The sequence below is a fragment of the Pelodiscus sinensis genome, chromosome 12 (genome assembly GCF_052426305.1).
Source record: "Pelodiscus sinensis isolate ZL-2025 chromosome 12, ASM5242630v1, whole genome shotgun sequence".
NCBI lineage: Eukaryota > Metazoa > Chordata > Testudines > Trionychidae > Pelodiscus > Pelodiscus sinensis.
Window position 1 is genome coordinate 23,045,619 of NC_143063.1, and position 16,853 is coordinate 23,062,471.

General features: G+C 42.1%; 1 protein-coding gene across 2 annotated transcripts in view; it reads right to left on the minus strand.

The window, feature by feature from the left end:
* Nucleotides 1-16,853, minus strand: part of LONP2 (lon peptidase 2, peroxisomal) — a 94,835-nt gene that overhangs the window by 63,868 nt on the left and 14,114 nt on the right. For both annotated transcript variants that reach the window (XM_075940219.2, XM_006121177.5), the window contains exon 7: nucleotides 9,813-10,071. In XM_075940219.2, coding sequence (XP_075796334.1) covers nucleotides 9,813-10,071 — 259 coding nt within the window. The remainder of the gene's footprint in view (nucleotides 1-9,812; nucleotides 10,072-16,853) is intronic.

The following is a 16,853-nucleotide window of genomic DNA, read 5'->3' on the forward strand; positions in this document are numbered from 1 at the left end:
GCCATGGACAGGCTGCTCTAGCAGCAGCCCTTGCCTATTGTGGGCCAGAATGCCTCGCAGGTAGGGGCTGCTTCAGGCACTTTCTGTCCACGGTGGGCCTGGGCACCCCACAGGCAGGAGCTGCTCTGATCAGGACACTGGAGCAGCCCTTGACAGAGGCAGGGGGACAAGATAGTGTTCCTACCCAGCAGATACTGCCAGTTAGCCAATTAAATTGGATTTTACATCCCGGCTACGTCTAGACTGGCATGATTTTCCGGAAATGCTTTTAACGGAAAAGTTTTCCGTTAAAAGCATTTTCAGAAAAGAGCATCTAGATTGGCACAGATACTTTTCCGCAAAAGCACTTTTTGCAGAAAAGCGTCCGTGCCAATCTAGACGCGCTTTTCCGCAAAAAAAGCCCCGATCGCCATTTTCGTGATCGGGGCTTTTTTGAGGAAAACAAAGCTGAGCTGTCTACACTGGCCTGTTTGCGCAAAACTTTTGCGCAAAAGGACTTTTGCCCGAACAGGAGCAGCATAGTATTTCCACAAAAAGCACTGATTTCTTACAGTAGGAAGTCAGTGCTTTTGCGGAAATTCAAGCGGCCAGTGTAGACAGCTGGCAAGTTTTTTCGGAAAAGCGGCTGATTTTCCGGAAAAACTGGCCAGGCTAGACACAGCCCCTTAGTAATAATGATATGGTTTTATATTACATTTGTCCATTGAAGGAGAGGGCATGATTTTATAATTAAAGAGATATTTACATTTCACTTTATAAAAGGCTATGGCATGCTATTCTCTAGGGGCTCAACAACTGCTGAATACATTCAGGCTCCTTAACCTTAAAGGAAAAATAGCAAAGAAGTTATGGCAAGTCCAGCAGCATCAACATTTTGCAAGGTACAGTCTCAGTTTCTGTCTTGAAAACTCAACAATATTTTTAAACTGTAACCATTCACAAAGTATTAGGTAATCAATGTCTAGAAATAAATAAAATTACTACACAGAGATGGGGAGTTAATTGGATTCCTGCTAAAATGGGTTTCTTGTAATATAGGAAGGGTGAAATGGACAATGTAGGGCTCATGAGATTTCCAAGGTTCAAATGTAGAAGCAGCGCTGTTGGGCATAGGTCTCTGTTCAGCAAAGCATTTGTGCTTAAGTTCCATGAAATCAATCCTCAATTGCTAAAAAGAGTTGGACAAGAGTGTGGTAAGTAAGAAGATATACTGTTAGAAATATAATCATAACTTTTTTACTGCCATTACCCTTCCTTTCTCTTCTTTCCCTCATCCCTTGTACTAATTTTTAAATATGGCAAATCACGTTAATTAAATTCAACACGGCTATTTAATCAGTGGATTAAATTCTAACTTAAAATGAGCAAGCATTTATTTACATAATTTGATCTGCTAACAGGAAAGACAGTTTAAATATACTGCATGAATTTAACAGGTACATGGATATCAATTTTCCCTTTACATCTGTAACAGCTTTCGATGGAGAAAATTAGACTGTCTATAATCCTGTGGTACAAAGTGTCATTGCTATAAGTGGGCCGTACCCAATGTTATTATTACATTAATTTGACAGACTCAGATCCACAATACTGACAAGTCATGCTAATTTTGCAAGAGATTAATAAATACCATGCAAAGGCAAATCTATATGAGGACATTAGAGAGACTAAATACAATGTGACGGGGGAATAACAGTTTAATAATATGATAACCACCATGTGTCTGAGTATCTTTCACTGAAATTCTTGCTCGTTGCAGAATCTAAATTGCTTCCATGTTTCAATGTTCAAAAATTAGTGACTGGTACTATTGAACATTGAAGATGGTTTTCAACTATGTATTTCTGCTATACAATATAAACATATCTGAACCTACAATAGGATTCTTTTTTTGTGGGGGTGTTCTTCCCATCAGTGACAAAGCAGTCTATCCTAATTAGAATTTAAGAAAAGCAGCAGCTTTATAAACACTAGACAAACTCTAGAGGCTCACGCAGAAAACAGAACAGCAGCAGGAATCTTCAAAAGACCAGAAACATTTGTGTCCTCACCACAAGCCTAGACATCAGCTGACAGCAGCTTCTTAACATAAGAACGGCCATACTGGGTCAGACCAAAGGTCTATCTAGCCCAGTATCCTGTCTACCGACAGTGGCCAGCACCAGGTGCCCCAAAGAGGGTGGACCGAAGACAATGATCAAGCGATTTGTCTCCTGTCATCCCTCACCAGCCTCTGACAGACAGAGGCCAAGGACACCATTTTATCCCCCTGGCTAATAGCCTTTTATGGACCTAACCTCCATGAACCTATCTAGCTTCTCTTTAAACTCTATTATAGTCCTAGCCTTCACAGCCTCCTCTGGCAAGGAGTACCACAGGTTGACTACACGCTGTGTGAAGAAGAACTTTCGCTTATTAGTTTTAAACCTGCTCCCCATTCTAAAGACCTCTACTGGAGAAAAACACATGCTCCCTCATATTGGTCTTACAGGCAGTCCCCGGGTTACGTACAAGATCGGGACTGTAGGTTTGTTCTTAAGTTGAATCTGTATGTAAGTCGGAACTGGCGTCCAGATTCAGCCGCTGCTGAAACTGATCAGTTTCAACAGCGGCTGAATCTGGATGCCAGTTCTGACTTACATACAGATTCAACTTAAGAACCCCAGGCATCCCCAAGTCAGCTGCTGCTGAAACTGATCAGCGGCTGATTCCAGGAAGCCCGGGGCAGGGGCTTCCTGTAGTCAGCCACTGGTCAGTTTGAGCAGCGGCTGACTTGGGGATGCCTGGGGCAGAGCAGCTGGGGTGCTGCTGGGTTGGTCCAGTACCGCGGCCGCTCCTCGGCGCTACTGGACCAACCCAGCAGCACCCAAGCTGCTCTGCCCCAGGCGTTCTGATTCAGCCGCTGCTGAAACTGACCAGCAGTGGCTGAATCAGGACTCCTGGGGCAGAGCAGCTGGGGTGCTGCCGGGTTGGTCCAGTAGCGCCCAGAGCGGCGCTACAGGACCAACCGGCAGCGCCCCAACTGCTGTAACACAGGCGTCTGGAGCAAAGCCACGGAGCACCGGGGCAGCGGGACAGCCCAGACGCGCCATGGCTGTCCTGCTGCCCTCGGGCTCCGCGGCTTTGCTCTGCTTTGCTCCCCGTCCCCCTGGTCTGCAGACCAGGGGGACGGGGAGCAAAGCGGCGGAACAGCGGGCAGCAGACAGCCCAGGCGCGTCTGGGCTGTCCACTGCCCGCGTGTTCAGCCGCTTTGCTCTGCTTTGCTCCCCGTCCCCCTGGTCTGCAGACCAGAAGGATGGGGAGCAAAGCAGAGCAAAGCGGCGGAACACGCGGGCAGCGGACAGCCCAGACGCATCTGGGCTGTCCACTGCCCGCGTGCTCCGCCGCTTTGCTTCCTCTCCCTGGTCTGCTGGAGACCAGGGAGAGGGCCCCGTTCGTAACTGCGGATCCGACATAAGTCGGATCCGCCTAACTCGGGGACTGCCTGTATTAGGTTAGGTTAATACATTTTTAACACACACTTTCAATTTGGTTTAGGTCCTGTCCACACTAATATCAGAATTTCACTTGCAAGAAGCTCATTTAAACAACTACTGGTAGAGGGATATTAGCAAGTTCCCTCATTAATTTGCATAGAAATTATGATGACAACTATAGTATATGGTACTAAACTTTTTTTAAAAACTGGCAATTTAAAAAAATGTTTCTTCTGTGTCTTCAGTTCTCTTTTTAATAAGGAAGTTTTTGTCAAATGTAAGTGACAAACATTTACATATGGAGTAGATGGGGGTAAAAGCTAAAGACTGCTGGAGGATGTCTGATAAAACAGTTTTGTTTTTGTAATGCAATGTTGACTTCATTTTGAGAATGCAGAACAGTAGTGGCTTCTCATGAAAAAAGGACTCACATGCATTCCAGCTGTAAGCATGTGATCAGTGCTTAAATGGTAAAAGCTGGGCGTTTTCAGATTTCCATATTTGTACATCACATGGAACTGCACGCCCATTGAAATGCCACCCCATGACATAATGCTGAAGTCTAACGCACTTACTTCTCTCCTACTGAACTGATCATTCAGTATATACCTTCCTCCCACCTAGAAATTCAGTGCCAAAATATATATATTGCGAATAAGGGTTATCAAAATAAAACACAAACAGTGTGATATCAAATCTATGTAAAAACTTTTATTTACTATGAGTAGGAGAGGTAACAAGCACTAACTCCAATGATAACGGAAAGTCCTCTTTAATGGTATAGAAAGGAGCCATTAGGTGGCATTGAAGCCTGATTCATACCAAATGACTCATGTACTCTCAGTGAACCTTGTGTCTTTCTGTACAAGCATCATCCCAGGCACTGTATATTCCACAGAGAAGCAGATAGTGTCTTTCTCTCTCCTACCATCCCTTCATTTCTTTTCTCCCCTCCCCCCAACCCCTATCTTCACATTTCTGTCTGGTAATATTCATTATGTCAGTCTGAAATGGTATTTTTATGTTAACTAAAGCATATCTGAGATAATTTGCAGGAAAAAATTACATGATACAACTTCAATTTTTGTATTCCCAATTCTTTAATTGGATCCTTATGGACTCACCCCTTCACTGGCACCCATGTTCACTACAGGCTCCACATAGGTGCAGGGGATCACTTGTGAAGATTCAACTATGGAATCAAGGTTTTTACATAAAGGACTTTGTAGGACCAACCTGCAGAAAAGCTTACACTGTTAAAAGATGCAAACCCTACACAAAACAACTATAGTAAGACTCACTAAAAGTAGAGACAATTCTAAGACAAAAATAAAAACATTTGAGTCTTTGTTGTGTGCAAGCATTAGATCCTAACACTATACACACAATCCTGCAAAAATAGTCAAGAGTTAAGAAGGAAGGGATAAATCTGGCAACTGAGTGAGTGCAACCTTTATTGAGTTTAATTGGCATAAAAGGATATATTTGATTCTCAAATTCTGTGCTTCTTTGTTCACTGAAGAATTCTCAACTTCGTGCTAAACCCTCAAACAATACTTTGTTCTTTCCTGATGCAATACACTAAGGGTACATCTAGACTACATGCCTGTCGCCAGAGGCATGTAGATTAGGCTACCAGACATAGAAAAATGAAGCGGCGATTTAAATAATCGTCGCTTCATTTAAATTTACATGGCTGCTGCGCTGAGCCGACAAACAGCTGATCAGCTGTTTGTCGGCTCAGTGCGATAGTCTGTACGCGCGGGTGTCGACATCAAAGGTATTTGTCGACCACCCAGGTATGCCTCATCCCAAGATGATGATGTAAATTTAAATGAAGCGGCGATTATTTAAATCGCCGCTTCATTTTCCTATGTCTGGTAGCCTAATCTACATGCCTCTAACGACAGAGGCATGTAGTCTAGACGTACCCTAATAGCCAAAGAGTTTTCAATCAATTTATTTTTTTAATAAGATTTATAGTTAGGGCTCAGACATTTATATCAATACAGAAAGCTTTATTTTAAATCATCCATTTCTAGAGAATAATATTTTAATAAAGCCTTTATAAAATACTAATGACTTAAACATTTTAGCTTAACATTGTGTTTACCTGCCATCATTTTGTACAGCGCTAGTATTCATGTTTGGTCCTGCCATGAGCGCAGGGGACTGGACTCGATGACCTCTGGAGGTCCCTTCCAGTCCTAGTATTCTATGATTAATTCTGTGTTTTAAAATGGATGAGATGGCAAGTCTAAAATAAAACTAGCGGGGTAGAACTATAAAGAACTATTTATAACTGGAAAAAATCTTGTGTTTTGACTTTAGAGAACTATGTAAGCAGAGCACTCACCTGAAAACCTAATAGGCAGACAGAAGTCCTATCTATTGTCTGCTGAAAAAACATGTCTTTTAGTATCAATGCATGCTTCTTTTAAGAAATGTCTGACACCCTCTTGTGGTTCCAGTTTGAATAGCAGCACGTTGCACAATGATTTAAATGACATATGTAACCTTCAAAGTTTTAACATTCGCATAATTAGAAATACCTGAACTGTAAATGAAAACTATTATTTAACGTTAGGATCCATGACTTATAATTCAGGGCTTTATAGTGAAGTGAGGGGCTAAGTTTTCTCCATCTTCCATTAATGCCTGAGAGATTTTGCAATATGGACAGATGCTAAAAGGTCAGTTTTTACCAAAATGGAAATAGAACACACACTCGTTCATTATAACCTAAAAAAAAAAAAAAAAATGCTTCTGTGTGTATAAAACAGCCACAGGTCCCTCTTTTCACTGACTGATATATCCACAAGAGGAGCTTTCTTCTACAGCAGGTTTAAAAGAATTCCTGTAAAGTCAAAAACCCAAACCCAATCAAATATGCACTCTTGGTAGCATATGAATAACTGTTACTTAGCAATTAACTCCTGTAAAGACGTGTACATTTTCTATTTCATGTTCTGCTCTTGTAATGCATATAATTAATAGTATAAGAATGTGTTCATCTTTGAAGACCATGCAAATGTTGGCAAACAAATGTGTCAGACTATTTTACTGACATGCTTTCTAAAAGGAGAGAGAACTCAGCTTGCTTCACAGTAATTACTGCCAAAACAGTGGAGAAAACAGCCTTGGGGAAAGGAGGTGCAGTATTAGTCACCTCCAACATAAAGTTACCCACAAATTAAAACACACACAACGCTGCCGTTTAATATAGTCTCTTCTGAATTTCCAGAAGCTACATACAGTTTCATGAGAAAATACGATTCCACTAAGTTTTTTTCCACATTTCATCAGAAACAAGTGAAAAGACTAAAATAATTAAAACAAGCAATGAAAGCTTCCAACCAAATGAAATAATTAAATATTATCAAAAGTATTGTTAAGGAGATAGAAAGGTTTCTTGCTCCTCCCAGAAAGTGTGAAAAATAACTTCTGTTGGATATGTCAAGCTCAAATTCATCACTGTATAAAATTTTGTCTTCTGAAAAGGAAGACTAAAACAGTGGTTCCCAAACATTTTTATACTATAGACTGGTAAACCCATTCACAAACTTTTGACAGACCGGTAACATTGTATTTGCATATTAATTATGGCAATTAATTTTAAGAGGTCACATGTTAATTTACATCACATCTGTATGTACACAATGCATGTCATTGTAACTCAGGCATGTCAAACTGGCACAACAGAATTTTTTTGCAGCCTGCCAGAACATTATAAAAAAAGGAAGTGTGGCCCGCTGACTGCTCAGAGCTGGCCAGGCCACTTTGTCCCACAGCAACTGCTCATGGCCAGTTGAACCGCCCTGTGCACGTACTCATGGCCGGCTGGGCACTCTGCACTGGCTCTCCAGAGGGCGCTCACAGCTGGCCACTGTGCTCATGCTGCCTCCGCGCCTCAGGCAGCAACGTCGACTCCGGGACCCAGGTATTGGGGAGGGGGGAGGGCTGGGAATGCCTGGCTTTGAGGAAGAGGGGGAGGCATTAGGTTGGGGGGGCTTGGCCCTGAGGGAGGCATTAAGCTGGAAAGTCCTGACTCTGAGGTAGTGGAGGGGGACTGGGTTAGAATGGGAGTGTCTGGCTCTGGGGGAGGGGAAGGAGTTATTTTGTTAATATTTTGTTTTTTATTTATTTATTCCCAAATAAAATAATAAAATGTCTATTAATTTTATATCAATAAATGTGTCTTTTTTTTTGCAATTGCATTAATAATATCTTTATGCAAAATCTCAAATTTACAAAGTATCTGAAATTTTCACAGATACCTCTTCTATTTGATTAACCATGATCTATACTTGTTTTTATTTCAACAAAAGAAGTTATGTATCATATACAAAATTTAAAAGTACCTTAAACTTATATTTAAATGAAAAATTATGTAAAATTAATGTAAAATTTTTTAATGTGAGCAAATAATTTTACACATCAAATTATTAAAATATTATAAAATATACCTTAAAAGCCAGGTATCCAGTATTCTGCCTGGCACCTAAAATGTTTTGTTTTGCTTGACAAACCATTTGGGAACCTTACGTGGCCCTGAAAGCTATCAGTTTTCGTTTGTGTGGCCCTCAGTAGGCTTCGAGTTTGACATGCCTGTTATAAGGGATCAGAGTTTGCAGATCTCTACAACACTAAAAAAAAAATTCTGTTAAAAGTACCCTTTCCTTTCTTATCTTGAGCCATTAACACCTATGTAAACTTTGTTTGAAATGTATTCATGCAAATGTCATGAGCCAGGCCTTTAAGAGGGAAACAAAGTTAGATACTTTCACTGCACTAAAGACAGGACTATGTAGCACTTTAAAGACTAACAAGATGGTTTATTAGGCGATGAGCTTTCATGGGCCAGACCCACTTCCTCAGATCAATTTGTGGAAGAAAATTGGCATGACCATATATACCAAAGTGATACAATCAAAAAAAGTGAACACATATAAAATTGACATATCAAATTTTAGAACAGTGAGAGTGAGGGTGAAGGTTAGTGTCTGTGAGGTAATGACATTAGATAATTCACCCCAATGTCATTACCTCACAGACACGCACATCTAGCCCACCTTCTCTGCCCCTTTCCCCTCCCGCATGTCCCATATGTGAACCAGGAAGAGTGGCTCCTGTCTATCTGGGGACTCGGCAGGAGCAGCTACAGCATGAGACGCCAGGATGCTCACACCCACCTCCAAGACCAGGGGACGCACATGGGGCAAGCAGGAAGGTCTCATATCTCTCCAGGGGGCCTCTGTCAGCAGCCAGGGCCCTTCACAGCTCCCCCAACAATAGCTGGATCTGTCCTGCCCTAGCCGCGCTGCTGCTCCGCACCAGGGTACTGGAGCCAAAGAAAACACTCAGCCACAGTGGCAGAGCCACAGCAGCTAGTGCTCCATGGGGCAGGTGAGGGGTTGTGAGCAGCCTCCTGCTTGCTCCCCCCAGCAGCCAACGCCCCCGCTGAACTGGGCAAAGGGGGGGGGAAGGTGGCCAAGGGCCTGGTACTCCCATCAGGCTGTGCAAGAGACCAGTAGAGGGACCATGGGGAAGGGGAAGAGGGGGCGTTTGCACCTTTTGCACGCCCTCTGCGTACAGGCCTGTCAAGGCATGGGTGTGGCCTAGCAACATGCCACGGCCCGGCAACATACCACAGCCCGGCAACCAGTGGTTCACGGCCTGGCACCACTGGACTAGAACACAGATAAGTATGAAGATACTGCCCTCAAGATATTTTCAATGCCACTGCCATCATTGCAATATGGGGTGATCCAATACAAGGCCTTCAATTAGATCTTCAGCATCAACTTCATGGGACAATAGGGATGTAAACTTCCATTTAATTGGTTAACTAATTAAACCTATTGTTTAATCAGTTAATCAATTAAGGGGAGGAGAGGTGAATAAGTGTGGCTAGAGTGACCCCTCCCTGCCACAGACAGGGGCTGCTCTGTGCACAGTAGGCCTCTGTGAGGCAGGAGCAGTCCCTGCCTAGAGCAGGCAGAAAGCTGTTCCAGCCCACATTAGACAACCTAAATAGCAGGTGAGGCTTCCCGATTAACTGGTTAAACGTTCACATGCCTATTGGACAATGTGTGTGCCTTTCTATATTTGCGTAAAAAACAGTTACTTCTTATAACTGTGGTTCTGCAAGATTATTTCATTTAGGCTTTGTCTACAAGTTAAAGCACTTCCATGCTACAACCACATTCAACCCTCTCTTAATAAAAGAAACACTAGTGAGAAAATGAAGGGAAATCACCACTAGGAGGTAACAGTGCATGGAGTGGGGGGAGGAAGGAGAAGGAAAACCACCAATATAAAACAAAGATAGTTTACCTGTGACCTCGAATGTCAGACTGATCACATACTCCTCCTAAGGCAATCCGATGGAACTCTCGGCCCAGAGTTTTTGCAACAGATCTTCCCACACTAGTTTTACCAACTCCAGGGGGACCCACAAAACAAAGGATGGGTCCCTTTAGGTTGTTTTTAAGTTGTCTGACAGCTAAATACTCCAAAACTCTCTTCTTCAACTTCTCCATGGCATAATGGTCATTGTCCAAAAGAATTCTGGCTGCACGAATATCCAGACGATCTGACAAGCACAAAAATAAGGAGATCAGCATTATCTTCCTTTAAAGAATAAAAAACATTGTTTCTGAAATGGAATTGATAGAATTTGGTTACTGTTGTAAATGGTAACATTTCAGATTGCTTTCTGAGGAACAGTAAAATTACAGTTTTTCCTTCCTTGAAGAATTAAGACTCCTAAAACACCACCGCCACAATGTTAAAAATCAATACAACCTCCCTTACCCTTTGCAAAGAAATGTGTTAAAAGGAAATCAGATAGATCCTGGTACTGGAATACGAAGCCTTCACCTCTAGATTATGGATTCAAAATCTGACCCATCTTAGTAGCAACAGTTATATGATAGCAATTCAGTGACCTTTGTAAAATGAGATGGTCTCAGTCCAACTGCAGTGAATTGGTTATCCCACATTAAAAAAAAAAAAAATCAATATTATGGTCCTTGCTGGCAATCTCAGCAGAAAGGTGAAAGGCAGTGCCTTGTAAATAGATTACTCTGGATGGTCTCATAAGGTTCACAACCCGGGGAAATGAAGAAAAGTATATGCGAATACCTTTAACGCACAGAAACAATCTAGACTCAGACATCAGTGCAGATATCATTTGACAATACCTCCAGTCAAATTTGACAATCTTAGACATGAGTTTGAGGTTTGCAATAGAAGCTTTACTTACTTTATCTGAAGTGTCAAATTGTTATTCAGGGCACAGCATGTATATTGGCAAATACATCAGCCTCAATTGTAAGTATGACAGACAAGTAATCTAAACTACGCACATATACACTGTTTGTTATATACCTCAATCTAAACTACGCACATATACACTGTTTGTTATACACCTCTGAATACACAAATGAAGTCAACTACACGGTTTACTCAATTCCAGCAACCTTTGAACACACAACGAAATTCTAAAATGAACAAAGGCACATCCTGATCTTATTCTAAATGGAGTCAAGGATAGAATCCCTCAATATAAAAGCAATCATGGCAAATAGGGCAATCACTGATCTTTAAATTAAATATAATCTACATGCCAGTTATACAGTTACAGGAGAATCAAGCAATTTTACATCTGGAATAACTTTCATTAAAAGGAACAAAGGACCACAAGAATTTAAGGGCCTGAATGTGCTTTTACTTATCCCAATATAAACCAAAAGTAATTTCAATTCAGCCAGTGGAATAATATCAGGGTAAAACCAAAGATGGAAGACTCAGGCACACACAAAAAAAACCACCTCCAGAAAGGTTTGCAAATTCTGGTTCAAACTGGATTTTCAGAGAGTAAGGAGACAAAGGGCTTTTGCCTTAACATCAATGTGTTGAAAGTGACTCAATAGTCTTTTTTCTGGTCTAGCAAATGGACAGGTTTTCTGCCCAAAGTATGTGGGCACAAGAACGGCCATACTGGGTCAGACCAAAGGTCCCTCTAGTCCAGTATCCTGTCTGCCAACAGTGACCAATACTAGATGCCCCAGAGAGAGGGAACACAACAGGTAACCCTCACGTGATCCCTCTCCCGTCATCCATTTCCAGACAAAGGCTAGGGACACCATTTCTACCCATCCTTACTAATAGCCATTGATGGACCTAGCCATGAATCTATCTAGCTCGTTGTTGAACCCTGTTAAAGTCCTAGTCTTCACAACATCTTCTGGCAAGTAGTGCCACAGGTTGACTGTGCGCTGAGTGAAGAAAAACTTCCTTCTGTTTGTTTTAAACCTGCTGCCTATTAATTTCATTTGGTGACCCTCTAGTTCTTATATTGTGGGAATAAGTAAATAACTTCTCCCTATTCACTTTTTCCACACCAGTCACAATTTTATAGACCTCTATTATATCTCCCCTTAGTCTCCCCTTTTCTAAGCAGAAAAGTCCCAGTCTTTTTCATCTCTCTTCATATGGGACCCGTTCCAAACCTGTAATAATTTTTGTTCTAATAATTTTTGTTGCCCTTTTCTGAACCTTTTCCAATGCCAACATATCTATTTTGAGATGACGTGACCACATCTGTACACAGTATTCAAGATGTGGGAGTACCATGGTTTTATATAGAGGCAATAAGATATTCTCTCTCATTCTCTATCCCCTTTTAAATTATTCCTAACATTCTATTTGCTTTTTTGACTGAAGCTGCATACTGAATGGATGTTTTCAGAGACCTATTCACAATGACTCCAAGATCTTGCTCTTGAGTAGTTGTAGCTAAATTAGTACCCATCATATGGGCAGAAGAAAAGGGTGGTTTGGGAGTTGTTTGAGCCAAACCTTTACAGAAAACGTGGAAAGAATTTGGTCTACGTAAGATTTTGGCCCTATAAGACTGAAGGGAAACCCGTGGGATTTTTTTTTCTGTCATGCTTTTAACCTTAAGAATATATGTACTTAAAGAGCTGTGTAGTAACTGCTGCTAATATATCGTTCATTGCTTCCAGAATGAAAGCAAAGCATGGAGACAGAATGACTTAGGTGATGATGAGACACCTCAGACCTGACTGGGAACTACTGCAGTAGACCAATAATTATTTTGGAGATGTAGGAGGAGAACAAGAGGCAGTAGAAGACATAAGTACAGTTACCCTGAAACTATGACACTCAGAGACAGAGATAGGAAAAACAGGAGGGACCATTCCAGAAATGACAAGTAAATGTCAGAGATTTTATAGCATTTGCTTTCCAGTAGACATAGCTCAGACCTACAACATGTTTTGGCCTTGGGTAAATAACATATCAGTCCTGAGATAGCATGTCACACATTATCTTATGATGAAAAATACTTCACATTTAAAATGCACATGAACTCTCATTAAGAACTACGTGACATTTCCTTGAAAAAACACCCACCACTGTACTGAGCCACAGAGGTCAAAATACAAGTATAATTGTATTTCTAAGGTTTCCAATACACTACTGTGAATGTATTACAGTACATACAGACACGGCATGTAGGTATAAATACAGTAGGCTGGATTACAAATCCAGCACATTTGTCCAAGGTGACAAGATTTAAGCCATCTCTACCATGGTATCATTTGGCAAGTGGAGAAGTAATAGATGTAGATAAACCAGGGTCAGCAAAATACGGACCACAGGCCGGAGCCGGCCAGCAGTAGTCTTAGCCACGCTCCCTGCCTGCCCCGCCCCTGCTTGTTGCTCAGAAAAGCTGGCTGTGCGGCCATGTGCTTCTGTGAACATGGGGAGCCTTGGGGGGGGGGGGGGGGGAAGGAGACAAGCATCTCATACTGCCCCCACCCCTAGCACAATCTTGCAGCTCCCACTGGCTGGTTTCTGGCCAATAGGAGATGCTTGTTTACAGGACAAGCAGCATGTGAAGTATCCCTCTCCTTGGCTCGCAGCCTTCAGAGCAGCACACATGGCCCCTGCAGCTGCTCATGCACTCATACCCCTTCCCAGACTCTCCACTCTCTCTTGCACTCCTCCTCCAAGTCACAACCCCCTCCCAGATGTTGCAACCCCAACTCCTACCCCTGCTCACAACCCAAATCCCTGTACCCCTACTGAACTCCTGCCTCAGGTTAAAACCCCCTCAAAGCTCCTGCAACTAGGGATGTTAAATTTCAATTAATCAGCTAATCGAATGGTCGATGGAATTTCCACTGACTAACCAATTAGTCAATGGGGGGGGGGGGAGATGCAGTCCTTGCTCATGCCAGGTTCCCCATTGCACCTCTGCCTTCTAAATGTAGTAAAATCTGGGTAGCTCTTACTACATTTATAAGGCAGAGGTGCAGCAGTTGGGACCCCCACTGTGTCTCTGCCTCCTGTCTCCCCCAATCCTGCACTGAGGAGACAACTCCTGCTCCAGGGAATTGGGGCATTTACTTGGCACAGCTTCTGTTTGGCAGAGGACCACAGGTGCTCCTAAACCACCCTGTACTTGCAGGCAACGCTCCCTGCTGCTCCCACTGGCCATGATTCCCTGTGTTGCTATTGCTCCAGAGGGGGGAAAAGGGGGAGAAGGAAATGGCAGCATGCTGCACCACTTCCTTCCCCACACCAGGCAGAGCTGGCCACTCAGGGGCTTTAGCGCTGGCTCCCCACTGCTTTGCCCATAGCAGAGAGTCGGTTTCCAGCCATGTGGAAAGCGGGGTGGGGGAAGAAGAGTGCGGAGGCTCGGAGACTTGTTGTAGGGCTGCAGCACCAGCATCAGCCTGCACCTTACTGCAGGCCAGATCAAGGCAAGCCAGAGGCCAGATCTGGCTCATGAGCTATAGGTTCTCCTTCCCTTGTGTTGTGACAAAGCAAATGCAAATTGATCATAGTAGCTGAAAGAACCTCAAGTATTTTTTTTCAGTTTAGTTTTGGAACCACTTATTTTTATTTAGAATGCTAAAATTATTTGTATTACACTGAAACTGGCCTTTCCCAGTTTTTGGCAACCTTCCCTCTGTTTGTAGTGATTTCATCTAGTTATTAAAGAAGAACTTGAACGTAACAATCATCCCAGTCCTACGAAAATGTCCAATTTGGGAACTAGTTTCATCAGCTCAATTTTGTGAATGCATTTGGTTGATTCTACAGCAACTTTCAGCTTTGGAGCACAAGACTCTAACATACTAAAACATTTATCAGTAGAAACACTTCAGATTCCGCTTAACAATTCAAAGCAAATTTTCAGGACTTCAAAAGAACAGAACACAAGAACGGCCATACTGGATCAGACCAATGGGCCAGCTAGCCCAGCAGCCTGTCTTTCAACAATGGTGCCAGATGTTTCAGGAGGAATGAAGAATTAATTGAATGATCTATCCTCTAGGCATCTTTACACATATTTATTGTACACTCCCCTTTTCCCAAAAGCTGACTGCAAACATAACATTTGACAACACAAACTATTAATATTTAAGTATTCAGACCCAAAATAGACTGAGAGCCTGACTTTTAAGACTATGTTTATGCTACAAACTAGGGATGTGAGTCCCATTGTCTCATGCTCTCTGACTGCACTGCTGCAGTTATAAACAGCAGTATGGCAATGATTGCATGGGTAGCAAAGGCATGGCTTTCCCATACAGAGTACCTACCCTTCAGTCTCAAGGCAGGTCTATACTCAGCACACACTTCCACTGCTGCAGTCAGTAGTACTGCAGCTAAACTACACTTATGTTAATGCAACTCTTTGTACACAAGAAGAGGAATCTTGCGTACGTACACAGCTTGCTCAGTGTAAACATAGCTCACAGTGCGCAAACAGCCTCAGCGTTGCAGTCCTAAACTATTAGAATAAACTGTTTCATTTGAAAAGGGGTTAGCAATATCTAGGTTTAAGAAACTTTTGATCTCTTAATACTGCCAACACTAAAAAACTTGAATTGCAAGGAGCCCGGTGGCCCGTCCACCCTCCCACCATTCACACTGCTGCTACGCTATCAGGGGCTGGGGAGCAGGCATGGATTGGAAATGCATAGTATGCATGGAAAGCCAGCTTGAAAGACAGCTCCCTGCACACATCAGATTGTGGGGAGCCGACTGCCCCCCTTCCACATATAACCGCTGACATTTTTTACTTAAATGCATTTTAACGTCCCTCATGTAAATTAAGTAGTATTGTAACGTGGTTCAACTAAGTCATGATTGATCCACGTTTTGCTGTTTGTAACTTACAGAATGTGGTCTGGATTAAGACCATAAATAGTTCTCCTATTGGAACCCTAATAAAAACCACTTAATGAAGCTCTAAGTAACAAAGTATTTAAATATTCAGGAAGGAAACAGATTTCTTTATCAAGCCTCTGTGAGGTTTCTATAAAAATGTGGTAACAAAATTTGCAAGACTGGAAAAGGCTTCATTTACATCACACCTTTCAACTACAGGCAGTCCCCGGGTTACGTACAAGATAGGGACTATAGGTTTGTTCTTAAGTTGAATTTGTATGTAAGTCGGAACTGGTACATATTGTAGGGGAAACTCTAGCCAAACATTTCTCCAGAGCTCAGTTTTATTCTCCCACACCTCACTTCCCTCAGTCCTTTATTCTCAAGCTGAGGTGTCTGCTATGCTTTCTTCCCTAAGTTGATGTCCTGGTGATCTGGCTTCCATTATCTTTTTGGATTTTTCATTATGATGGATCAGCTTAGACCAGTCCTCTTTAGCGACCTATTCAGTCTGCTCAAAGAGCTAGGCAACACACACGCTGACCCACCTGTGGCTGGGTCTGCACTACAGACCTACGTCAGTATAACTATGTCACTCTGGGATATGAAAACTACAGTACTTTTAAATTGCTCTGCCTTGTAGCATATTTTATCAGTCCGAGCTATATTTTTGTTGCAAGTTTTTAAAAGTGTGTTGTTAAAAGAATGACAAAAACTTAGAGGCAGACCCTGTGGACAGTCTCAACAGGAATTGTGTTTGAATGATGACAGCAAGATTGGGATCATTAACAATTCTTTAGGATCTCCTGAAATGGGACCTTCATGGACAGACCTTAACACCTACCACTGTAGGTGTACAGAGTCCCACTGAAATCAGGACATATTACAGCATCAAGGTCATAGTCGCTAACTTTGTTTCAATAGTTAGTTGATGGTATCACATTTCTCTCTTTTCTATTTTCCTGAACCTCTGTATGCTATATCCTTAGAACAACTAGACAGCCTAAAAATAGTCCTTCTCTATAGAATTCTATACACGCAGTGATTCCAAGAGCTTAAGTAAAGCATAGTTAGAAGTCTAAAAAAATATTTTGACATGTTCTGCTTTGAGAAATTGTATTGTTGAATGTTTGTTTATACCAAAGATTTGGGTATGTACAATTA